This window comes from Schizophyllum commune, assembly GCF_000143185.2.
Source record: "Schizophyllum commune H4-8 unplaced genomic scaffold SCHCOscaffold_6, whole genome shotgun sequence".
Lineage (NCBI taxonomy): Eukaryota > Fungi > Basidiomycota > Agaricomycetes > Agaricales > Schizophyllaceae > Schizophyllum > Schizophyllum commune.
The window spans coordinates 551,720-575,561 of NW_026089543.1; the positions used below are offsets into that span (position 1 = coordinate 551,720).

Genomic DNA, 23,842 nt, shown 5'->3' on the forward strand with positions numbered 1-23,842 from the left:
GCTTTCTGGGGACATCTACGACACCTCCCAACGAGTTCCCCTTCTCCCTCCCTCTCCACTCTCTTGTATACACATTCCTTGCAGCCCCTCGATACGTTTCGTCATGGCACCCTTCTTCGCTTTCATTTCTCTGGCTCTTGCCTTCATCGTGAACGCCACACCCACTCCCGAACGTCGCCTGACGCACGTCCCTCGCGAGGCGACCAAGCTCGCCGCCGATCCCGAGACCGGTACTATCTACCTGTTCAACAGCCGCGACGAGCACCTAGGCATACTGGATCACGATGCCGCCTCGTCCTTCCAGCGTCGCGCTGGTGGTTGTGCGGACATCAGTGCCGACGAAGTTCAGCAACGTGAGTGGGATCTCGGTTCGTCAGGTTTTTGTCTGTGTACTGAATGCACCTTGAAGTTCCCGGCTGGAGCAAGCTCAAGGACCAGGCGAACTCGATGTGGGGCGATTATCAACGGGAGATAAAGACGAACAACCCGGATGTAAGTGCACATAGATTGGCAGGATGTCATGCTAAGCTAACGCGTGAACCAGTTCCCTGATCGCCCGGCTTCCGTCTGCATAACCAACAACCAGGTGGACATCACTATCAATGGTAGGACTTCGCCATTCCCCCGCCCTCGGTGAAACTCATGAGAAGTATCATACAGGCGACCCTCAATGCACAACTCAGTCGCAATCCATTGGTGGCTCGGTCGTGGGTACAAACGGCACTGTCATGCTATCGCAGACCGAGGGGACGTCGTACACTCTCGAGACCTCGACGACCAGTGAGCATAGATTTCCGTGTTCCGAGCGCGCCACCTACTTACGTGATCCCCTTAGGACAAGCCTCGGTCGCTTTGGACCTCTCCGCTGAAGCAAAGTTGGGCATTCCCGACATTGCCGAGGTCACCTTCAAGACATCCGTCACCACGACCGTGTCGAACACCCTTGGAAAGACGTGCGTACTTTAGAGTTTCCGCAGCAGCGACACGTTACTCACACCCTCCTAGCGAGTCTGCAACCAGCAACCAGCAGACCACGTCGACGGTCACCGCCCAGCAGAAGGATGGTCAAACCTGCCAGCTCGACGTATGCAATCACCCTTCTTCCTCGCCCTTGCCAACGCTGATCCACCACGCTAGTTCGAGACGAAGACCTGCACCACGAAGGGCTCCGGCCAGATGCCCTTCATTGCGTCGGGATGGGTCTGGTTCGTGTACAAGAACAAGACTAAGGATCACTGGAACTGTAAGGCTCCTTCATGCCTTGCGTGTTCTGGAGCATGCTAATTCGGATATGCAGGGGCGCTCCTGATGGAAGGCTACCTGGACGAGAGCGAGCGCTCGACGTACATGAGCTTCGACTCGAACATCGGCACCGAGACGAAGTCGCAGTACAATGTCGTCTGCCAGTGATCGTGAGGCGCGACTGCAGCGTCGAGACGGGTTTTCTTAATTATATTATTTATTATCTCAATCGACGACCTGTGGCCTTCGAGTCTTAACCTCATACCTGCCATAATTCGCACCTCGCCCCCGGCGTCAACGCTTTGCGCAATGCGGGACACCTAAGGAGAACATGGGAAGCTCTGAACTCACTAGGATTCGCTCCGCGTTACTTGTCACCACTGGCGACAGCGTGACAGTCGCCCAGAGCGTCTTTCCTGTGACCATCATCATCGACCGACTTCATCGTACGCCTGATCAAAGTCAGCTGGTAGCAGGGCAGTCGTGCAGTCAGGAAGAAAGAGGTTATCCGCCCACTTCACGTTGCGTGCGCTCGAAGCTGATCATGACTGCGCATATAGATGCATGAAGCTCTACGAATCTCGGAAATTTTATTCCATATCTTCAGAGATGAAGACCTCCGATTGAGTGATCTCCAGCACATCACACTGGTCTGCTCGGTATGGAACGAGATTGCAGTTGCGATTATGTGGGAGCGCCCAAGAGGAGATACTTCTATCCTCAAGCTTCTTCCTAGCGATGCATGGTCCATGGTCGAGGCGGTGAGTGTCAATATAAGGCTGCGATAATGTCAATTGACGGTAGCAGCGGTCGGAAAGAGGCGACTTAGTATACGTCGGGATGAGGCTCTTCAGGCGATTTGTGCGTATGGTTCCTTATCGTTCAGGTTACCTGTCGCTTTCAATGCCATGCGTTGACTCTGGTACGCGCAGGCCATAACGCGCGCTCTATGTCAAGCCGATTGGGACCAGATGATGAAGCGCTCGCGCTACGTTCGAAGTATACGCTGGGACAATCTGTGTCATGGCGACGAAACTACCCTCGACAAAAGCGTTTACGAGCACATATTGGCCAACCCACCTCGGGAAAGGCTGCTGCCCGCCCTTCAAACCCTTACCTGTGTCATACGGAACGCAGAGTCTGCCGAGATCATCCAGCTGCTTGTAGGACCATCGCTGCAGCATTGGATCTTGAGCGTTGAGTTACGGCGCGGCGTGCATCTATCCGATATTGCAACCGCGATTTCGTTTGCTCGGCACAACTGTCCTCATATCCAACAATTTGCATTCCTTCTCAGCAACTTGCGCGGCAGTCCATTCCACGATTTTACCTGCGTAGAGAACGCGATCATGGATTTGCTGTGTGGAGCGGGCGGTCGGATGTCCACATTGGCAATCGACATGCCTTTCAGACCATCACTCCTTCCTGCACTCGCTTGCTACCCCTCGCTACACGACATCAAGCTGAGCAATAGGATGCCGGATCTGACGACCATGGAGAAGCTCCCCTCGAATGGCTATCCTTCGCTGCGCTCCCTCATTCTCGTAGGGTTCCCCCTTCGCACTGTCATCGGGCTAGTACAGTCATGGGGAGGATGCCGTCCCATAGAAACTCTGGAGGTATCGGATCTGGGCAGCATCACGTCTCGGCTTCTGCTCGAACTCACAGAGGCGCTGGAGAAGCATTGCGATCCGAAAACGATGCGTCAAATACACATCATGGTCAAGCCTCACGGAGTGCCGTGGGATGTCGAGAGTTGGGGGGAGCCGTTCGCCTTGCACTACGCACACCTTGCCCCCCTGCGCGCTTTCTCTAATCTGGAATACCTTACCGTGCATGCCGCACGCGGGGGCAACAAGATCACTGACGCGGAATACGCGGACCTGGTACCATCCTGGCGGCATCTCGGTCGCATTGATCTCCTTGCGAACGGCAATCGGGAGCCGCCGCCCGCCAGCCTGGCAGCGCTGCTACCCTTCGCTCGCTGCCAGAACACTCTCAGTCGTGTCGCAATCCAGCTTGACGCGAGCGTGGTCCCGCCGAACGATCCTCCTGCGCACGCGACGAACGAGAGTGTGGTGTCCTTGGCCGTCGGGAACGCGCCCATAGCGAATGCGTACGCGGTTGCCTTGTATCTGTCGAAGTTGTTTCCCCGGCTGCAGCAGACGGGCTACTGGAACGACCTGCTAAACGATCCAGAGACGGTCAGGAGGGAAAGAATGTGGCTCACGGTCGAGAGGATATTCGCCACTGCAAAGAACATCAAGTGTTCGGTGCAGGAGCTAGGAGTGGTCTGCCAGAACATGGGAAGCACTATAGAGGACATGTGCACTGACTACGGCGGCCCACGAGATGCTGTGATCTACCCCTGGGATATTTGACGGAAAGCGAAGATAGCATGGACATTTGCGACATGTACAATACACATTATACATTGCATCTGTAAAGTACAGCCAAGTCCATCGACAGCGATAAGTTGCCCTGCACGGAGCAGACACTTTGATTATGACTGCAAGGGAGGTGCGAATCCTCGTCCCCTGCCGCGGTTCATACCCCTCGGTGCACCACGCCCACGGTCGAACACGGGCACGAAGCCACCTCTGCCTCTGAAGGGAGGCGCGAAGCCACCGCGACCGCCCCTAGGAGTAGGTCCTCCTCGCCCGGCTGCCGGCGCCGCATCAGAACCATTCGGCAACTGCGCAGTCTCGTTGAAGGGACGGTTAGGTGGCCCTCCCCTGCTGCCACCGCGTCCGCCGCGGTTGGGGTTCGCCATGATTTGAACGCCTCCTCTGCATGGAACGTTAGAAAGAAGATCGTCGGTCAAGTGGGGCAACTTACCCTCTGTGAGGCGCGGGACGGAACCCAGCCGCAGGCTGCTGCCCTGCACCAGGCTGAATCGCAGGGCGAGGACCGATCTGTGGCTTGAACTGACCAGTCCGTACGGGCGCGGCAGGCGTCTTGGGGTTCGTTGACGCAACGAACTGCGGGTTCGATAAGTTCAAGCAAGTGTTGAACTCGACCGTAGAGCCGCGGTACTGCGAGCACCTGTAATGAGGGGTCAGTCGATACAGCGTGATCCAGCCAGCGATGCCACTCGCCGATCCCCCAGCGTTGTCCCCGCCATGAACGGTACGTCCCACACCACATCCATCGACTTTGCGTTCAGGCCGATGACTGTGCCCTTGACCGAAAGTGGCACCGCGCCCGAGTCCTGGATCATCGTGACACGATCGCCGAGAGCGAACTTCTGGTTCTGCAGACGATAAGGCGCATGCGCGGGCTTCAGCACTGCCTGGCGCGGGATGGCCTTGACGATCGCCTTCTTGAAGCCCGAGGTTGATTTGGATGCGTTAAACTCGTCCGCGAGCGTCTCTATCTCCTTGACGATCTCCTTGCCAAGCTGATCACAGAACAGCGTGACAGGTTCGAAGTCCCGTACACCCTTGTTCTTCAACCACGCCTTGACCTCCTTAACGCGAGCGTCGGAGTTCTCTCCCGGAAGAACGTCGCTTGCACGAGCCATAGCTATAAACAGTCAGGATATCAGCATCGCGACAGATCGGTAACACACACCATCTCCGTCTTGATCTAGAGCTTTGAACACGTCGGGATACGCTTGCTGAAAAGACGATCAGCGGGATGCTACAAGGGAAGCATTGTCCCAGATATACCTTGTACTCGCGGAGCAGGTCAATGGCCTTCTCACTGAACTCCCAGTTCCTTCCACTCTTCCTCGAATAGTCAACAACCTTCATCCCCTTTGCCTCGAACTTAAGGCTCAAGCCGAGGTTCGTCTTATTCCCATCCGACGTCACGACCATGAAGCTCGACGTGATCCTGGACAGTGCGCGCCCGGACATGCCCAGCATCTGCGCGACCTGGAACGATGGAAGGTATCGCGCCGACTTGCGGTGGTCGACAATTGCCTTGAACTTCTCGTTCTCCTGCTTCTCGGTCGGGAAAAACTGCACCAGGCCCATTAGCGCGAGGTGCGGTACATAGATGCCAGATCACTCACTGCCAGGATGACCGACAGGGTATCCTTCGTTGTAGATGAGACCTGCGCGGCGACGCCATACGCGTGCTCGCCCAAGAAGAATATCTTCGTGCCATCGGGGAATTCCTCCGCCAGGGGCGGCGCCTCGCGCTCCATGTACCGCGGGTCCTCCGACACAACGTGCGACACGGCCATCTGCAGCGCCGTCTCGATCTCCTTGTCCGGGCCCTCGTAGTCCTTGACGAAGGCGCCCGTGTCCAGCCGCGTAAGCCCTGACATCAACCGGCTGTCAGCTCTGTTCCGACCACACCCATGCCGTCGCGTACCTTTCAGCGGACGGACATGCAGCAAAATATCCACATCGCCCGTCAAGACACCACACCGCTTCGAGTACACATCCTGTATCCGCTCCGCCTTCGTCTTCCAGTGCCCCAGCCCCGCCTGCGAGTGCGGGCTGCTCACAACCTTCGGGGGCGCGCCCGGCGACACGCTCAGCAGCTCGTACTTGAACAGCGCGTCCGACACCGCGACGACCTTGCCCTCCTGCAAGAACGGCCAGTTCGCGTACGTGCGCTGCCCGATGAACTGCCGCGCGATGTCCTCGGGCTTGACCCCCTCGTGCTGGTTCGTGATGTGCACGACCATGGACTTGTTGCGGCTCTCAGAGCCGTGCACGTTGACGCCGTGGTGGCCGAGCGTAGCGGTGTGGGGCAGCGTCTTCAGCGATGGGAAGCCGGCGAGGGCCTCAACGCCCAGGAAGACGCCATCGCAGAGGCCATCGATGAGGTGAAGACCGTCGAGCGTGGGCAGGTCGAAGGGCTCCATGCGACAGCGACATTTCGCTATGGCTGGGAAGAAGCCCGGGAGTGACGATGGGTAGTAATGTGGCTCCTCGTCTCCCTTGTAGGAGAACTTCGTACTCGTGCTGAAAGAGTTGCGTCTCCTCTCCTCCTCGGTGAGCCGATGCTCCTGCTCTGTGACGCATTAACTCCCGCGCGACAACGGGACCCAATCTACTTACTGGCCATCGCAGACAGTAATCTTGTCTCGACAATGAAGGGGATCTTCACGACTGCCTCCCATTCTTGCTTCTTGCCATTGAGATCTGACTCGAACTCGGTAGGGTAGAAGTCAATAATTGGCGAGTTCGGGTCGTCCATGAGATCCTGCAAACTGTCAGCGTGATGCGTCAGAGCCAGCAGCTAGAAACGCATACCCGATAGGCCTCTGGAACATGATCCTTACTAGCCGCAGGCAGCACGCCCATCAGCTGCTCGAACGGCCTGAAAGGCCGACCCAAATTGAAGTTGAACGTCATCTTGTCGACGCCAGACAGGTCTGCGCATTCTTGTGAGCCCTCTGTCCGTCGATACAAGCGGAGAGGCCAACTCACCCGAAATCCTTGGCGCATAATGGTAGTTATAGAACCAGCCCCATGACGCCACACCACTATAGTAATAGTGCATCACCCACTGCAGACCCTCAATATAGCGGTACACGAGATCGCCCAGCTCCTGCGGGTCGTCGAAGTCGATCTCGAGCTTCCCGCGGTAGTAGTTGCGCTTCCACTCGTCCATCTTCTCCTCCATCGCCCGGTCGTGGCGCGCGTCGAAGCCGCCGCCCTCGTCCTCGTCGTGCACGGGCGCCTTCGCATACTTCTTGAGCACGCGGTCAACCGCGGCGCGGCTCTCTTCGTCGTCGAACTCGTCGTCGTCATCTGCTGCTGGTGTTGCTGGTGGGGCCTCTGCGGTCTCCTGCGTGTCCCCATTGGCGCCATCCGCTGTCACGTCCTTCTCTCCCTCTGAGGTCTCCTCCGGCGTTGGCTCGGGCAGGGGCTCCTCCAGAGCACCGGGGAAACGCCACACGACAACGTTGACCCCGCCCTCGACCTCCTCGTCCATCATGTCGTACTCGTCCCACGTCAGACACAAATGCAACTCCGCCGCCAGATCCGCAATGAACTTCCGCTCCCGCGCCGAAAAGTCGTTCTTCATCATCAGCTTCGCCGTCTTGTAGTTGTTGTTCTCGCGTCCCTCGAGCACGAACTTCTGCACCTTGTTAAAGATCTCGCGCTGCGCACGCGTCAGCGTCAGCTTCGCGCGCTTGCGGCCGAGCTCCATCTCCTTCACGTGCTTCGCCTGCTTGCCCTTGTACCAGTTCAGGTCCGCGTACTCCTTCTCGAACATCTCGCGCTCCCACTCCTTCATGCCATCGATGACGACCTGCAGCCGCGCGGTGTTGATCGTCCCGCCCTCGTTGATGTAGCCGTCGAGGCCGGGGAGGACCTTCTTGTACACGTCGAAGAGGCGCTCGAGGCCGTTCTCGTGGATGTGCAGGTCGGGGAGGTTGGGGAGGAAGTCGTTGCCGATGAAGACGGCGAGGAGGACGAAGTCGTCGATGATGCGCTCGAGGTTGTACTCGAAAGGGAGTAATGAGTAGATATCGTGGAACTCCAGGTCCAGGTACTCGCGCATGAGCGAGAGGTGTAATAGATAGAAATTGATGGATTCGAGGCTGGGTGAACTGGTCAGCTTATGCAGACTGGGACGGATACGATGACGCACCCTCCGCTGTTCTTCTTGCGAGATGATGGTCCAAACTTGACTTCCTCTCGAAGAAGACAGAAATGCGGATCGTGGCTGAGCAGGCTCAACATGATGAGGTCCGCGTCCAGTCCGTACATGCAATGCCGGATGTTGGGGTTGTAGTCGGGCTGCGCTCGTGACAGCCGGATGTACTCCATGATCTTGTGTTCGCCCTCGCCTGGAACCTCGTGCCCCGAAAGCACAACCTCCACGTCGCGCCAATTCGCGTCCTCGGTGATCTTCTTATTCACGAAATACCGCAACTGCTCGGAGAGGCGCGCCATAAACGGCGTCCCTATTCGCCGTCATCATCAGCATTCCGCGCAGATCATCAGGAGGCGGGCAACGCACCTGGGGTGATGCAGTTGCTGTCAAATGCCTTCTCCTCTGGCAGCTTCTCCCCCTTCGCCTCCGCCTTCTCGCGTACTTCCTGCGCCTCCTTCGCGGTCCTGAATCGACGACTGCGCTGCTGGTTCTGCTTCGCGCGAGGGGCCACGCCATCGACGGCCAAGAACAGCAACTTCTTGGGCTTGATCTTGGAGAATAGATGGTCTACGTAGGAGAATATCCCTGTGAATATCTGCTCCTCAGACATGCGGAAATGAGCGTCGCCATCGTTCGGATGGGAGCAGTTGTGGATGATGCCATTGAAATCGAGGTACAAGTTGTCGAATTCAGGGATCTTGTTCTCTTGGATGAGCTGAGAGGTAAGGGGGTAGCGCTCACTGTAGAGCTTTAGTACGGTCCAAGGGGAAGTGCGATTACTCACGAAATATAGCGGAAGAACTACGTATGCTGTCAGCTTCGAACAAACGCGAGTCCTTCCCTGCGCACCTTGGGGATACCTGGAAGGCGGCTTTAGTCCGTGATGCAAGAATAGAAGAAGGATCTGATCCTCACCCATCGTTCAACGAGCGTGGTAGAAATACAAGTCGGTTGATTTGTGTGAGTGTTTGAGGAAGGAGGAGACGCGGCGGCGCAGGTCTGTGGGAAGCGCCACTAATTGCCGCTTTAGGAAGGCATTGTTATGCGCCAAGCAGAGGCAAATAAGACCCGGAAATTCCTGAGTTCCCCCCACACCGCGTTCTGCGACGCGCTCGGGCAGTCTGCCCACCCTTTGTCTTCTGCCATCATGACCGCCATCGTCCAGCGTCCCTTCCGCGGCGCGAGAATATCCTCGTTTTACCCCGTCAAGACCCTTCCCTCTCTCGCCTCCCTCGATAGCGCGTTCCAGCTTCAAGAATATATCTCACTGCTCATTCGCCTCGACGTTCACGATGTCGAGCGGATAGTCAACTTGCCCGAGAAGTCAAAAAATGGGGACGCAGACGGCGTGAAGAAGGCGGACGCGAACGTGGACCAATACTGCTGGATTTACGAACAACTGAGGTGCGCAGCCTTACACGCGTCGTGCGCGTGCGGCCGAGCTCATGCAAGCCCGCCAGACGACTTGCCCAGGACCTCACGCACCCGCTTTGTACGATGCTCCAGCTCGAGTGCAACCGCCAGACATGCCCCGAGATGAAAGCCGGCGAATGGCTCTACCTCTGCGTAGCGCATGGCAACGACGGCGCGATGGAGCAGTGCTGCGCCATCGACTACATCCTCCACACCATCGACTCCGCAACCGCGCTCCTCAACTCCCCTCGCGCCTTCCCCTCCCGCCTCCAGATCCCCACCAGCTCACACCGCCACTTCTCCGCCCTGGCGCGCAGACTGGGCCGCATCTTCGCGCACGCGTACTTCCACCACCGCGAGGCGTTCGAGCAGGCGGAGGCGGAGAGCTCGCTATATGCGCGCTTCCTCGCGCTCACGCAAAAGTTCGACCTCGTGCCGGCCGAGTTTCTCGTTATCCCGCAGCGCGTCGATCCCGAGACGGAAGTGGAGCCTCCGCGCGTTCTGCCCCCGCGGCACCACGAGCCACCGGCGCTCGACATGAATGCGCGCGCGAAAAGCCCGCCCGGTCTCGGTGGCGCGGAGAGCCCGCGGAAGTTTGGCCGGAATCGCACGGACACGATGGTCTTCAGTGAAGCCCAGAGTGTTGCGGAGGAACTCAGCAGGCGCGAGCATGCAGACGTGCCGACCATCCCACTCGAGAAAGCGCCTGAGATTCACGACAAACTCTACGACGAAGCCGTGCACGAAGCTGAACACGCCGAACATGCCATTGCCAAAGAGGTCACTGCTGCAGACGCAATGCCTGACACTCGTATTGCCATTGCCCCGGAGGAGGACCCCTTCGCTGACGAACACGCCGAACCGTCTCACGCAGAGGAAGAACCTTCTTCGCATGTCGAAAACACAGGCCCACCGCCCGCTGAAGATGTACCCTCTCATGCTGAAGATACCCCAGCGGAGCACGAGCACATTCCCGTGCCACCACCCACCGAAGCTGAAACGCCGTCCGACGCTGCTGACACCACGATTCTTGACGCACCAACTCCCGCCGCTGAGGCCGACCCTATCATGCCTGCGGCAGAAGTGTCTCCACCGGCTGGCGCGGACGTCATAGAGGAGCAGGCGGAACCCGCTGCCTCTGCGCCTGAAGAAACCGAAGTTGCTGCCGAACCCTCCGCCTCTTCTGTCGAGGAACTCGTTGCGGACGCGGAGACGGAGACATCGCAGGATGAAGGGCCCGCGGAGGAGCCGGTATCCCTTGCGCAGGACGAAGAGAAGCCTGTGGAGGTGAGCGCAGAGGAGCCTGCAGAGGATGATGGGGAGCCTGCAGCGGAGCAGATTGCCGCGGCTGACGAGGTGAAGCCCGCAGAGGGCGCGAAGGAGCCGGCAGAGGAGAGCGCCGAGGAGCAGCCCGAGGCCGCTCAGCAGGACTCCGAGGAGACTCTGGCTGAATGGATTAACGCGGACGCCCCGTCCTACGCGGCGGCTGTCGTGGAAGGCACGGAGCACGCCGAGGCGAAGGCCGATGCTGAGCACAAGGGGGGCGAGGAGGCGAGCGAGGAGTCCCACGACGCTGCTGAGCCTGCGCACGAGCTCGCGGCGGAGATAGCGGAGGAGGGAGAGGAGGCTGCGAAGGACGAGGGTACTACGACTCAGTGATGTGTATTGGGGACCATGAGGTTGATGCAGTGCGCCCTTCATTACGATGCTCAACTACTGTGATTGCGTTGTGTTTTCAGCTGGAAGCCCTTCAAGCTTCAAGCTTAACTGAACTTTTGAGTTGAACTCACCTGCGCTCCCCCTGCCGGTCCGGGTACCCGGGTCAAGGTAGGTGATTGACATCACTGGGCGCTAATGCAGACCTCCTGAGTACCATGGGGGTCCACGTCGCGATCCCATCTCTTCATCTTCCTGCCATCATCATCCCCCTGGCACTCCTTTGCATGACGGACGCGCCGCTGCAGGTGAGTCTCGCAACTGCGTATCGTCCTCGCCGACTGACAATGCTCGCAGAAAGTCATCGTAACCGGCGCTGCAGGCTACGTCGGTCAGTACACTCAGGAGTTTGCCTACCTCAGGCGTGACCCCATCTCTCCCTCCAGGCTCCCACGTCACCTACGTACTGCAGAAGACACGCCGCTACAAAGTCATCTCCTTGGACAACTATCATAACTCCCATCCGGAGGTTTACAAGCGTCTCGAGCAGATCGCGCGGGATGAGTTGCCTGTGAACCCCTCCGTGCAGGATATCGAGTCCACGAAGATCGAGTACCACAATGTTGATTTGACGGATGAGGCGTCTATACGTGCAGTCTTCGATAAGTACGGGAAGGGTGGCATCTGGGGAGTCATTCATATAGCGGTCGGTCTTTGCTCTCCCTCATTAACTCCTCGTCTTCCACCGGCATATGTCCATCGCTGACATGCGTCCCTCAGGCATGGAAGGCCGTCGGTGAATCCACGCGCATTCCCCTCACCTACTACCGCAATAACGTCTCCAGCACCATCACCCTCCTCCAACTCATGGACGAATTCGACTGCACGCGCATCGTCTACTCGTCCTCGGCGACCGTCTACGGCGTGCCACCGAAGATTCCCATCCCGGAGTCGACGCGCTTGCAGGCGCTCAGCCCGTATGGGAATACGAAGATCGTGTGCGAGAATATCATCAAGGACCTTTGTGCATCGGATCCGCAGCGGTGGCGTGGGTTGTCGTTGCGGTATTTCAAGTACGAGGGTCTCAGTACTCGTACAATGCTATACGATGCTAACGTGTCAATCAGTCCAGGCGGCGCGCATCCTTCGGGCCTTATTGGCGAAGACCCTGTGGGGAGGCCAAATAACTTGCTACCTATTCTCGCCCAGATGGCCGTTGGTCGCATCGAGCCCAAGCTATCCGTCTACGGGAATGACTACCCTGGTACTCCGTATGTGCTTTCCCTATCGCCTCCTCCCGGAAAATTGAGCGTCTGCAGCGACGGCACCTGCGTCCGGGACTACCTCCATGTCGTTGACCTTGCGGCAGGGCACCAGCTGGCTCTTGACGCGCTGTCCGACTCAGACAACTCAAAAGTTTTCCCACCTGGCACCGACAACTACTACAAAGCCTACAACCTCGGGCGCGGACAAGGCGTCAGCGTCCTTCAGATGGTGGAGGCAATGCGCAAGGCGACCGGCTGCGACTACAAGGTTGAGATCGTAGGAAGGAGGTCAGCGTGATATAGAACGACTTGATGCAGCCGTGTGTTGACCTATGCAACACAGGAAGGGCGATGTTCCTGATCTTACAGCGGATCCTACCCTCGCGGAGAAGGAATTGGGCTTCAAGGCGCCCCAGTCGCTGGAAGCAATGTGCCGGGATTTGTGGAACTGGCAAAGCAAGAATCCAAATGGCTATAGGGTGTAGTCAGCCGGCGCTTGCGAACTGGCCGTAGGTGTAGCCCGAGTCGGACATTGCATGGACGGTCTGGCGGTGTTTGGCTTTCCGGTACGCACTACCTTGGGTCTTCGTACATTCAATGACTCACCTCCCGACAGACAGCCTTAGCAATGTAGGTCCTGCTAGGATAGCTGCACGGAAGGTGATACTCGGCCAAAGAATTTGCCGAGTGCCTTCGACGCTATGTCCGAGTGATTCATGGCGGTCCCTTCTACAACCCTGTATCGTGCGAACCTTCTTGAGTCAGCGGAAGTAGGTGAGTAATTCATCCCGTCGGCGGGCTAAATGGCCATATACGATCTCGCTCGGTGCTGCTTAAAAGCCAACACTGGGCAAAGAAGCGCCAACTTCACTCTGCCTTGCCGCATTCACCATGTCCTCGGCTTTCAAGCTCTTCCAACCCGTCAAAGTCGGCGACGTTACACTCGAACACCGTGTCGTGCTCGCGCCTCTCACGAGATTCCGTGTTTCTGACCGTGGGCATGTCCCGCTGCCCAATGTGAAGGGGTACTACGCGCAGCGCGCGAGCGAGCCTGGCACGCTGCTAATCTCAGAGGCGGTCTTCGTCTCGCCGCAGGCCGGCGGCTATCAGCACGTCCCCGGTATATGGAGCGATGAGCAAATCAAGGCATGGAAAGAGGTATGTGCGTCGTCTCTCACTACGCTGAGCCTTCACGGATTGCTGTCCAGGTTGCGGATCGCGTGCACGCGCAAGGCTCTTTCATCTACATGCAGATATGGGCAGTCGGTCGTGCCGCGCAGGCCGTTCAGCTGAAGGAAGAAGACCCCTCCTTTGACTACGTCTCTTCGTCTGATGTCAAGCTGACCGGCCGTGACGAGACGCCGCGTCCGCTGACTATGCCCGAGATAAAGCAGTATGCGCAGTGGTTCGCGACTGGTGCGCGCAATGCTGTCGAGCGGGCGGGCTTCGACGGCGTTGAGATTCACGGCGCGCACGGGTACCTCATCGACCAGTTCTTCGTGAGTTCTGTTGCTTCTCACATGACGACCGCTCCTGATGACTGACCCAGCAAGACACGGCGAACAAAAGGACGGATGAGTATGGTGGGAGTGTCGAGAATCGTGCACGATTCGGTTTGGAGGTCGTCGATGCCGTCGTCAAAGCTGTGGGCCCGCAGAAGGTTGGCATACGCCTCAGTCCTTGGAGTGCCTTTCAGGGTACGGCCTTCTCTGCAAGCTGCCATGCTTCACTTACGCGAATCATGCTACAGACATGCGCATGGCCGACCCGATACCGCAATTCTCATACTTCGTCAAGGAGCTCAAGAGTCGGCACCCCGAATTTGCGTACATCCACGTCGTGGAGCCTCGTGTGCATGGACCCGAGACGGTCAATGAGAAGGACATCGAAGCGCGCGAGCAGAATAACTTCCTGCGCGAGATCTGGAGCCCGAGGCCCTACATTTCTGCAGGAGCGTACACGCGGGACCTTGCACTGAAGACTGCTGAAGAGAAGGGCGATCTGATCGCTTTCGGGAGATACTACATATCCAATGTAAGTACTTTTATTTGGGCAGTTTTGAATGAGCAGCTAACGTGCGCCATAGCCTGACCTCCCGCGTCGCTTGAGGGAGGATATTCCCTTTACGCAGTACAACCGTGACACGTTCTATCTCGCTGGCGATGCCAGTCCGACTGGATACACCGATTATCCTTTCGCAGCGAAGAACTAGTAGTTCACGGATGACGCCTTCACATGTGTATAGATTTTGGAAATCACGACATGCACGAAGTACTGAGCGTCACTGGTCGAACATCTTGCGATAGGTCTTCTCTAGCGAGCGAGCAGCCCGCCTCCTTCGGCCACAGGCAGGAGAGTCTGTGGTCGAAGGCTGGACCCTCAGCGGACGCCCAGAGACACCTTTCAAGTCATGCATCGGTGCCCGGCCTGGGCACAGCAGCAGTGAGAGTAGAGGCTCGCTTGCGAATCCAGGCGAGATCTTCCATGTCGCAATGCTTGCTCAACCAGTGAATGACCATGAATAATCCGGCCGCACATCGAGAGGTCTTCCTGGCCGTACCCGGAGAAGCTTTAAGAGAGGGGAATGGGGGGTAAGGCGACTCTTACCCTTCCAAGCCTTTACCATGTCCGCCTCCAAGCTCTTTCAGTCTGTCCGTGTCGGCGACATCGCCCTCGCCCACCGCGTTGTTCTTGCCCCACTCACGCGATTCCGCCATACTGACCTCACGCACGTTGCACTTCCTAACGTGAAGGAGTACTACGCTCAGCGCGGCAGTACTCCTGGAACGTTGCTGATTTCAGAGGCGACCTTCATCGCGCCACAGGCTGGAGGATATAAGTATGCCCCTGGCATCTGGAGTGACGAACAAATCAAGGGCTGGAAGGAGGTATGCGGATACTGAATATACCGTCGTTTGCCTGAGTCCAAACTAACGAGCGACCAAATTAGGTCACGGATCGCGTTCACGCTCAGGGTTCTTACATCTATCTTCAGCTGTGGGCACTCGGACGCGCTGCAGTAGTGAGCGAGCTGAAGGAGGAAGATTCTTCCTTCGAATACGTCGCCCCGTCTGCAGTTCAGCTCTCTGGGCACCCCGAAACCCCGCGTTCGCTCACCATACCTGAGATCAAGCAGTATGCGCAATGGTACGCGACGGCAGCGCACAATGCTGTCCAGAAGGCAGGGTTCGACGGCGTCGAAATCCACGGCGCGAACGGGTATCTCATTGATCAATTCTTGGTATGCATACTGGTCTGAGGCAACATCGTAGTCGCTAACTGGTAAAATAGCAAGACGTGACCAACAAGCGTACGGACGAGTATGGCGGAAGCATTGAGAACCGCGCTCGATTTGGCTTGGAGGTCGTTGACGCTGTAGTCGCAGCCGTAGGCGCGAAGAAGGTCGGCATCCGCCTGAGCCCCTGGAACCAGTTCCAGGGTAAGTCCATGCCTATGTTATGCCGAAGTCAATCCTTACAGCCTCGACAGAGATGCGTATGGAAGACCCCATCCCTCAATTCACCTATTTCGTCAAGGAGCTTAAGGCCCGTCACCCGGATTTTGCCTACATCCACCTCGTCGAGCCGCGGGTGGTGGGGACCGAGAACCGCGACGAGAAGGACATCGACCCGCGCGAGCAGAACGACTTCCTGCGCGAGATCTGGGCTCCGAAGCCCTTCATCTCTGCGGGAGGGTATAATCGAGAGCTCGCGCTGAAGGTCGCAGAGGAGAAGGGCGATCTCATTGCTTTCGGGCGGTTCTTCATCTCGAATGCGAGTACTTCACCGCTACGAAAGGAGGCAGTACTAATGTACATCGCAGCCCGACCTTCCCCGTCGTTTGAAGGAGGACATTCCCCTCACTCCGTACAATAGGGCCACATTCTACCTCAAGGGAGATTCGAGCCCGACCGGATACACTGACTATCCCTTTGCTGATAAGGCGACCAATTAGATTTGTGTGCAACTTGTATATTGTGAGTGCATTAGGGCCTACCCTCTGCAAACACGGACTCATACCGAGTCGCATAGAGATGTCCATAACAATATAATGAAGATAAGAACCTCGGTGTTTCCGGTCTTGCGCTACGCTGCTGTGGCTGTCTCGGCCATCACCCGAACTATCAGCGCAGTAACCACGTACGTGTCCTCTTCGCTTCTCTCCCTCTGACTTCCCAGTTGCTTCGTCGACCTCGCTCTGGCCTCATGATATGACCTGGCGAAAGCTTGCTGCAGGCGCGTTTGTTGCTGGCATAACCTCCGTCCTTGTGCTGCTCCGGAGGCGCAGCGAGGACGACGGCTTCCTTGGGCTCGACTGGCTTCCTGTGGAGCTGACGAAAAGCTACTGGACGCCAGTCCCTCAGCTAATATGGTCGTCGGCTCACGAGGGATGGTGCGGTCGAGCGACGCTTGTAAAACCCCTCTCCGATCCAGAGAGACATCTCTTCACGTCAAACCTGTTGTTCATGGTCACCAGACTTGACACTGATGGGGAGCGAGTGTTGTTGGCGGTCTTCACAACTCCGGAGCTCAGGGAGGAGTCGCCGTCGCACGACAAGGCTGATTGCCCGGTGAGGACCTCACTGGAGGGTGGTACCTCTACCTGCCAGTCTGTACTCCAGGATTTTGGCGACGGAGAGGTGGAGAGTCATGTCGCTGTCGATGGCAAGGGCCGCATATGGCGCCTGGCACCCCAGGATTTCACTGCCTTCCGCAACCTGGCTCGCACCGCGAAAGCGGAGATCGGGGATATTACTTCCTATACAGTCGCTTCCGGAGAGGACTGCACGCCCGTTTTCTTCTTCATCTATCCCGTCCCACCTTCCTTCGGAGCCCTTTCGGACAACGCAGTCAACCGGGCCGGGGCCGCTATGGTCAACCCCGTATATCGTGATATACATGGCGGCACTACCGGTGACGCTGGAGGGGGATATAACCTTCTCCACGACGTTGATATCAACGCCTACACCATATCCTGCCGCAAGCTCGCCCGCGCACAGTCATCGAGCGCGGGCAGCGGAGAAGCGCGGGATGCTATGCCAGGCGAGCTCCCCGAGGCCTTACACGAGCTGCTGGGCCTTGCTCAGAAGTGGCCGGAGGACCGCGAAGCCGACGATGAGACCGGGGACGGGACGGATTCAGAGTCGCTTCGTGCGACCGTGGCCTGTGTCGAACGCATACGCAGTTGGGCATTAAAATTCCGGTTTCCTGATTAAAGCGCTCTTGTAATCATACTCGGCATACAATTGTACGTATGGCATAGGGAGGATCTTGTAAATTGATCCATGCTGGTGTACTATTGAGCTCTATACGTCGAAATACCGAGGGAGAAACAATGCTCAGCCCAGGGTTCGAACCTGGCTTCATTTATAGCGTGACCGCGTCGCGCGTCACGGACGTTTCGGCCTTTCGTCTCGACTCCCATCAAGTCAGTACTCAAGCCACCGCAGTGCATACGTGTCCTCTGCGTGGCGCGGTCTCCCTCTCTCTCTGTCTATACCCTGATCTCACTTTGATATGTCTCTGAAGCTAGCGAAGATCGCGCTTTTCGTTCTCCTCGTCTCATTCTTGTCCTGGCGGACAAGCGCTGAGCTTGATCCCTCTGGAGCAGCGAACAGCGCATCAGAGCTGAAAACTACCCAGTCCCAGCATCAGGACGAACCTCTGTTAGCATGGTTCTCCGAACATGATGGCTGGCGCAGCCGCGCTACTCTCCTTGGACCCTCTGCTCTCCCCGCGAATCTCACCTCATCGAACTTGCTATTCGCAGTGACCGAGAGTGGGATGATTGGCGACATCGTATTGCTGACCATCTTCACCTCTCCTGATTTCGATGCGCCCTCGACACTGCTCCACACGACTGCGAGCGATCTCCTTGCGGGAGCCGTTGAGCAGGTCCCTATTGCGCCTCCAATTATACAACGAGGGGTCGGTGGGCACGAAGTGGACAGCCATATTGCCATCGATGCAGCCGGCCACATGTGGCGTCTCTATCCCGATGACTACGCTGCGTTTCTTGGCCTCCTTCACGCCGCCGAGGTGGAGACGAAGGAGATCAGCAACTTCTACATCGCTCATACTGCAACGTGCCAGTCGATGTTCTATCTCGTTCATCCCGATGCAGGCGCAGAGCGTAGCAGCAGTGGCGCCAGCACTGTTCCAATTCGCAAAGTCGGTGTCGACGCCTATAGCAAATATCGCCGCAAACTCTCATCTGCTCCGTCGTGGGATGAGGAGGACGATACGAAGGCACCAGTGGACGAAGCTGATGAGCAGCGGGCGAGCACTCGAAGGGAATTGCCGCAAGCCCTGTACGAGCTGCTAGGCCTTGCACAAGAGGGTGCGAAGGGGTTCTGGGATGAGCAGCCCGACGCGGAAGTGCTTCGTGCAATTCGGGACGTACTGCCGCGATCATTGTTGTCCAGGCTGTATTTACGCTCAGATTATGCTTCTGCGTAGACATATTATGCCATATCTCGAGTACATAGGCTAGTCCGAGTATCTATCGAAGCGCATATTGTCTGTACTAGCTCTTCTAGTTCGAGATGCCCGTCCCGCGCGCTTCACCGACCTGGGCTTGCGAGATCTGGCTTAAACAAATACCAGTCATAGTCACCCAAAACTGGGACGAAAGGGGAACCCATAACATGCCTCATCCGTCTGGTCAGATACTCCCTGGCGCCATCGTCCAGTTGACGACCGCGTCCCGGATCCTCCGCTCGACCACTTTCTTACACTCCTGGCATATCATACCCTCCTTCAGCTTCTCGAGCTTTTGCTGCAACGTGTTGGCCACAATATCTATGCACCCATATAAGCTTGCCATACAACCTCCATGAAATCGTCTGGCACCCACCCGGCCTCGCGTGCTTCATCACATACTCCACCGCCCCATCCCACGCGCGCGTCATGTCCTCCTGCGCGGCGAAGCTGCACCCCGCCGTCTCCGCGTGGAACTCGGGCGGGCAGCGCAGGAGCTCGTGCAGCGTCGCCAGCCGCGTGCGGTGCAGCCTGACCAGCCGCTCGAGGTATGCTGCGCCGATGAGCCGCGCTTGCGCCTCTGTGATGCACTGTAGCGGGTAAGAGAGCAGGTACGTGGACGCGACCTGCGCGAGCGCGAGGAGGTCGTGCGCGGCGGCGAGAGCGTACACCTCCATGGGTGCGACCGCGGCGTATGGGCGAATGCACTCGAAGAGCACGCTTCCGTAGCCGACGTACGCCTGGGGGTCGAGTCCGTAGGTGGGCATGCGGCGCACGACTTCGACAAGCGTCGAGCAGGACGGGGTGAATGGGATGGGGGACGTTCCGTAACTGGCGTGCAGGAGTATGTTGAGCACCCCGGCGGTGTCTGGGACGTGCAAGCGGGGGAGTTCGCTCGAGATGCGCCGCGGGATGGACTGTAGTGCGCCTGCGAAGTCGTTGAAGGAAGCACGGCGAAGGACGTCACTGCGGACAGAGAAGTGTACATTGTCTGAGGATACGAGCTCCACGTCGGGGCGAGGATCGTACGTGGAGGAGGGGATGCTGCTGAAGGCGGTGGACAACGCGCGAGGCGCTGGGAGTGGCGACGTATACGGCGGCTCCTGGGTCGGCGTGATACATCTCGGCTGGGATGCTGGGCTACCGGACGATTCTCCGTAAGGGTCGCCCCAGTGCACCATGCCCTCGAAATAACTGTTGTTGGTCGCATCCTGGTAGTCGGCTGGATATGGTTGAACGAACGCGGCACGTTCCATATGGTCGAGTGTCTGCCAGCAGGTCAGCGTTACCGCCCGTGAAGACGGAGCGAGCGACGCACGTTATATAAAAAGCGGATGGTTGACTTGCCTATCGCTGTTTTCGGAAAGTACACATGAACCGCCGCCCCGCCCTTAAGTACGCCGTCCCTCCCCCGCGCACGTCCCTGTAACTCAGCACAGCCAAAGTATACCATAGAGATCCACCCGCTCCACGACGATAGCTAGAACGCTAATTTGGATAGGCCTGCAGGAGCGACCTCAGGGGTACGTCAACCTCCTGACCAGGTGCGATGGCAAATCGTAGGACCCTCCCATTAAGAGCGCACCAAAAGGGCCCGAAGGCCGCTATTTCCCTTGCCTCATGACCTTCATGACGGTGACATGCGTCGCCATAAGCAGGATAAACGCTAAACGAGGCGCCGAACGGAGGCAGGACGCCAAACCTTGGCAGCTCGCGGCGGCAAAGAAGTGTTGAGGTGCGCCAGATGGGTCGGCCTAGCCTCTGGTGAATCCTTGCATTTCTACGAGAGCGGCGGAAAGGACGCATACATGACCTTGAGCAGCCTTTGAGCACTGCCACAGAAGCCGGTTGTCAGACTTCGAAGACGATGAATGACCGCGTACCTGTGCTTCGCGAAATGGAGAAGGCGCAGTCATTCGGCGGCTGTACGCATATAAGTGTGTGGTCCACCTTACCACCACCGGGAGCACGACCCCACACTGATGCAATAGTACCCTGACGAAGACACGAACAAGGCTGATCAACTCGGTCAATGAACATTTTATAGAGTAAGGAAACAAACGGATATCATGAGAACAAGACCGGGCTCACAAGTACCATTCTCCGTCAATCACCCTTCCTCTGCTCTATCACTTGCTTCTCTCCTCTCAGCAGAAGCACGCACGCCCTTCTCGTTGACAGCCATCACATCCTTCTCCTCAACAGCCGCCCCGTCCTTCTTTTCCTCCGTGACATCGAGAGGCCCGCCAACTGTCTCCCCGCTCGACGACGCGCTGACGCCACCCACATCCCCCGCTCGTCCAGTCCCTTCCATCCCCGCTCCTGCCTCCGCCCCCTCATGCCCCGCCTTCGCCTTCTTATGCCCAACCACGCCCACCCCGCGCAGAAACACCAGCGCCAACACGGCCGCCAACGCCCCAAACGCGAACGCGGTCCACTGCGCCGCGTGATACGCGTCCAGCTGCGCGGGCCGCGGCGCATTCGAGTGCTCCGCGTTGAGCGTGGTGCCCATTGCCGCGGCGCGCGAGGCGAGGACGCGGTCGTAAACAACGGTGGAGACGGCGATGCCCATGGAGGTGCCGAGCTGGGGGGACGTCAGTTATGTTGGTCATGAGTAAGCATGGGATGGTCCAGGCGTGTGACGGCAGGCTAGCGCTGCTATGGTGCTCGAAGGAAGGGAAAGACGCAGCGCCTTCGCGCCCCCGGAAGGCACTGGATACGCCATGATCAATACACTATGGACGCGTATAGGCCATGATCGTGTGCGCCATGAACGAGCGCGCCATGAACGAGCGCGCCATGAACGAGCGCGCCATGAACGAGCGCACCATGACCAGTGTACGCGCCATGACCGCATATCCATCACACCCTCGTCACACTATATACACACACACGAACCACCCAAACAACGCCTACCCACCTGTATCATCGTCTGGAAAAGCGCCCCGCTCACGCTCTGCTCGTGCCCCTGGCTCAGCTTCGCGACGAACAGCGTCCCGCCAGAGAACACAAAGTCCGCGCCGAAGACGCAGCATATGGACGCCGGGAAGCCGAAGGCCCAGTACGGCGACGCGGGGTCGATATTCGCAAAGAGGAGGGGCGCGGTCGAGGTGATGAGCGTGCCAAAGGCTGGATAGTTGATCGATGGGTAGGAATTCGGTGGATAGGGTGTTTTGAATTAATAGGGATGGATTCAAAGGGTAGGATAAAGAGCAGTAGTTAGCAAATGACTGTGAGGGAGCTAGGGAGGAAAGCAACGCACTCATGAGCCACACGATGCCAACGCGCGAGACGAAGAAGGCGACGAAGACGTTGCAGAGGATGCCCGTGATGGTCATGGGAATGAACCGGATGGCGGCCACGAATGGCTTATAGCCTTGGTATTCTTGGTAGAAGAGCTGGCGGAGATGAAGTCAGGAGGGGTCGACGTTGGACGAGATTTGGAGGCATCAACAGTTGGACGAGATGTTGAGGCAATAAAGTCCGTCGACGAAAGCACTCACCTGCGCCCAAAACACCCAACTGAGGAAGCAACACCAGTTGAGAAATGCGATGGCCATTTGCACGGCGTAGCGGCCGCGCGCTCGTGTCCAGAGCGAAAGACGCATGATGGGCGGGGGCGTCCAGACTGAATACGGGGTTTGTGGATTGTCGTGCGCGCGTTCGAGGTACCTGGAACAATTTAGTGTTGATTTTCGCGGGGAAATGTACATACTCACCATTGCCAGGCGAAGAAAAACCCCATAAGGATGACCCCAAGGATTAAGAGGACGATGATGTCTGACCATATCGGTGAGCGAAAAAAGACCAAAAGATAAACAGAGAAGTAACTCACAAGGCGAAGCCCACTGCTTCGGCTTCGCAATTTCGCCCTGCGCGAGCACAAAGATGATGAGCGTCAAGCCCGCCGTGACCAGGAAGGACCCCAGCCAGTCGACCCTGCGATCCTTCTCCTTCGACGGCGGGTCCGCGTCGATGACATACATCCCGCCCGCCGACGCGGCAGCCGACAGCGCGGCGCTGAGGTAGAAGCTAGAGCGCCATGTCGTCCTGAGGGGGGCTGTGTAAGGATTTACCGCGCGCGTCAGACAGGGAGGAATCGAGACGCACTTGGTGTACTGCGTTAGCGCGCCGCCAAGGAGCGTTCCTATCGCGCCTCCGACTGGCGCGCCGGCGCCGAATGTCGCAAAGGCGATGGATCGCATGCGAGATGGGGGGAAGGAATGTGCGAGGATGCCCAGCTGAAGAGGGTCAGTCAGGCGTACGTAGTATGGACAAGAGAACATACGGCAGCGGGGATGATTGCAGCACCTCCGACGCCTTGAAAGCCGCGCAGGATCTGGAGCGTGAGGGCATCTGGATAGGATTTGTGAGTCCGGCGTGGTCGCCACAAATGACGACGTACTGTGTACGAGCCCGCAGGCGAGCCCGAAGGCGAAGAGCCAGGCTAGGCCAGCGATGAAAGTCTTCTTCCTCCCGTACAAGTCGGCTATGCGCCCGAACATGAGCAAGAGGCAACCCTAGACTCAGTTAGTCACAATTGAGGCAAGGTGCTGAGCCGACCCACTGAGCTAAGCGAGTACGCGTTCGTGAGCCATTGAAGCTGGTCCTGCTGGATCCCGAGCTCCTCGCCTATTGTGGGTAGTGCGATGGCTACAGACGTCGTATTCGAGACCTATCATGCATGGTCAGTGTCTTCTAGACGCGCGAAGTGGATCACAGCGCACATTCACAATCATCGCCGTCGTGCACACCGCTACCAGGACCACAGCCCTTGCCACGGTAGGGTTCTCAGGGACATCCTCCGTTGTAGGGGCATCGTCGTGCTCGTCGGCGCGCTCTTTGCTGTCCACTACTGCCATGGTGGTGTGCGGTAAGGAGGGCGATTGTCGCGCTTGAAGGATACCTCCCGCACTCGGTCACGAACGGAGCCCATCGTCTCCCGCACGCCACCCGGGGACGGGCCGTTCTGCGTCACCGTGGGTCGAAGCATCGAAGCTCAATTGACAGGCCGTGTTGAACGGCGCGCTTGCCAAATGGGGACATCCGCCCGTCCGAACAAATATTTGGCCCTTTGGCTTCGCTACCATCTTGTCTCCTGCGTTGATGTCGACGTGCTCATACACAATGATCATGCTCTTACCCTGTTCCACCCCCGGGGGAACGTCCTCAGAATATCCCTACGTTTTGACTGCGTCGAACGTTCGATGTCATCGTGCC

The 23,842-nt window shown here is 57.8% G+C and overlaps 12 protein-coding genes across 12 annotated transcripts; 8 read left to right on the plus strand and 4 right to left on the minus strand.

Moving 5' to 3' along the window:
- Positions 1-103: 103 nt before the first annotated feature.
- Positions 104-1,410, plus strand: SCHCODRAFT_02503433 (uncharacterized protein; the record flags this gene model as incomplete). Its single annotated transcript, XM_003032307.1, has 7 exons — positions 104-353; positions 410-492; positions 684-780; positions 836-953; positions 1,006-1,084; positions 1,138-1,243; positions 1,298-1,410. The coding sequence occupies 7 exons, from the start codon at positions 104-106 to the stop codon at positions 1,408-1,410; spliced, it is 846 nt and encodes a 281-aa protein (XP_003032353.1).
- Positions 1,411-1,658: 248 nt separating this feature from the next.
- SCHCODRAFT_02577919 (uncharacterized protein) lies at positions 1,659-3,623 on the plus strand (the record flags this gene model as incomplete). Its single annotated transcript, XM_050343891.1, has 4 exons — positions 1,659-1,745; positions 1,803-2,009; positions 2,050-2,103; positions 2,175-3,623. The coding sequence occupies exons 2-4, from the start codon at positions 1,803-1,805 to the stop codon at positions 3,621-3,623; spliced, it is 1,710 nt and encodes a 569-aa protein (XP_050199926.1). The 5' UTR covers positions 1,659-1,745.
- A 122-nt stretch (positions 3,624-3,745) lies between these two features.
- On the minus strand, positions 3,746-5,884 carry SCHCODRAFT_01093710 (uncharacterized protein; the record flags this gene model as incomplete). The annotated part of the gene is made up of 7 exons (XM_050341015.1): positions 3,746-4,031; positions 4,081-4,277; positions 4,337-4,767; positions 4,816-4,861; positions 4,914-5,207; positions 5,261-5,511; positions 5,566-5,884. The coding sequence occupies 7 exons, from the start codon at positions 5,882-5,884 to the stop codon at positions 3,746-3,748; spliced, it is 1,824 nt and encodes a 607-aa protein (XP_050199927.1).
- A 3,006-nt stretch (positions 5,885-8,890) lies between these two features.
- Positions 8,891-10,996, plus strand: SCHCODRAFT_02625253 (uncharacterized protein). The gene is made up of 2 exons (XM_003032306.3): positions 8,891-9,213; positions 9,270-10,996. Exons 1-2 carry the CDS (start codon positions 8,957-8,959, stop codon positions 10,879-10,881), a joined length of 1,869 nt encoding a protein of 622 aa, XP_003032352.1. The 5' UTR covers positions 8,891-8,956; the 3' UTR covers positions 10,882-10,996.
- Positions 10,997-11,028: 32 nt separating this feature from the next.
- On the plus strand, positions 11,029-12,957 carry SCHCODRAFT_02625256 (UDP-glucose 4-epimerase). The gene is made up of 8 exons (XM_003032305.2): positions 11,029-11,186; positions 11,236-11,269; positions 11,325-11,584; positions 11,659-11,951; positions 12,006-12,149; positions 12,198-12,431; positions 12,487-12,709; positions 12,760-12,957. Exons 1-7 carry the CDS (start codon positions 11,097-11,099, stop codon positions 12,626-12,628), a joined length of 1,197 nt encoding a protein of 398 aa, XP_003032351.2. The 5' UTR covers positions 11,029-11,096; the 3' UTR covers positions 12,629-12,709; positions 12,760-12,957.
- Positions 12,948-14,422, plus strand: SCHCODRAFT_02678166 (FMN-linked oxidoreductase). The gene is made up of 5 exons (XM_050346724.1): positions 12,948-13,301; positions 13,352-13,642; positions 13,693-13,840; positions 13,894-14,177; positions 14,230-14,422. Exons 1-5 carry the CDS (start codon positions 13,035-13,037, stop codon positions 14,353-14,355), a joined length of 1,116 nt encoding a protein of 371 aa, XP_050199928.1. The 5' UTR covers positions 12,948-13,034; the 3' UTR covers positions 14,356-14,422.
- Positions 14,423-14,767: 345 nt separating this feature from the next.
- On the plus strand, positions 14,768-16,204 carry SCHCODRAFT_02678167 (FMN-linked oxidoreductase; the record flags this gene model as incomplete). Its single annotated transcript, XM_050346725.1, has 6 exons — positions 14,768-15,031; positions 15,094-15,384; positions 15,435-15,582; positions 15,633-15,916; positions 15,966-16,119; positions 16,175-16,204. The coding sequence occupies 5 exons, from the start codon at positions 14,768-14,770 to the stop codon at positions 16,095-16,097; spliced, it is 1,119 nt and encodes a 372-aa protein (XP_050199929.1). The 3' UTR covers positions 16,098-16,119; positions 16,175-16,204.
- Positions 16,205-16,310: 106 nt separating this feature from the next.
- Positions 16,311-17,473, plus strand: SCHCODRAFT_02625259 (uncharacterized protein). The gene has a single exon (XM_003032303.3). The coding sequence runs from the start codon at positions 16,354-16,356 to the stop codon at positions 17,356-17,358; it is 1,005 nt and encodes a 334-aa protein (XP_003032349.1). The 5' UTR covers positions 16,311-16,353; the 3' UTR covers positions 17,359-17,473.
- Positions 17,474-17,555: 82 nt separating this feature from the next.
- Positions 17,556-18,866, plus strand: SCHCODRAFT_02625264 (uncharacterized protein). Its single transcript, XM_003032302.3, has one exon. The coding sequence runs from the start codon at positions 17,660-17,662 to the stop codon at positions 18,599-18,601; it is 942 nt and encodes a 313-aa protein (XP_003032348.1). The 5' UTR covers positions 17,556-17,659; the 3' UTR covers positions 18,602-18,866.
- SCHCODRAFT_02283027 (uncharacterized protein) lies at positions 18,704-20,166 on the minus strand. The gene is made up of 3 exons (XM_003031863.2): positions 19,970-20,166; positions 18,999-19,890; positions 18,704-18,943 (listed from the first exon to the last, which is right to left on the minus strand). The coding sequence occupies exons 2-3, from the start codon at positions 19,876-19,878 to the stop codon at positions 18,807-18,809; spliced, it is 1,017 nt and encodes a 338-aa protein (XP_003031909.2). The 5' UTR covers positions 19,879-19,890; positions 19,970-20,166; the 3' UTR covers positions 18,704-18,806.
- On the minus strand, positions 20,065-20,560 carry SCHCODRAFT_02283045 (uncharacterized protein). Its single transcript, XM_050342268.1, has one exon. The coding sequence runs from the start codon at positions 20,426-20,428 to the stop codon at positions 20,111-20,113; it is 318 nt and encodes a 105-aa protein (XP_050199930.1). The 5' UTR covers positions 20,429-20,560; the 3' UTR covers positions 20,065-20,110.
- SCHCODRAFT_02625268 (MFS general substrate transporter) lies at positions 20,550-23,601 on the minus strand. The gene is made up of 11 exons (XM_050345288.1): positions 23,350-23,601; positions 23,190-23,297; positions 23,028-23,142; positions 22,911-22,978; positions 22,733-22,863; positions 22,458-22,672; positions 22,342-22,402; positions 22,126-22,294; positions 21,885-22,020; positions 21,543-21,751; positions 20,550-21,206 (listed from the first exon to the last, which is right to left on the minus strand). Exons 1-11 carry the CDS (start codon positions 23,482-23,484, stop codon positions 20,733-20,735), a joined length of 1,821 nt encoding a protein of 606 aa, XP_050199931.1. The 5' UTR covers positions 23,485-23,601; the 3' UTR covers positions 20,550-20,732.
- Between the last annotated feature and the right edge of the window lie 241 nt (positions 23,602-23,842).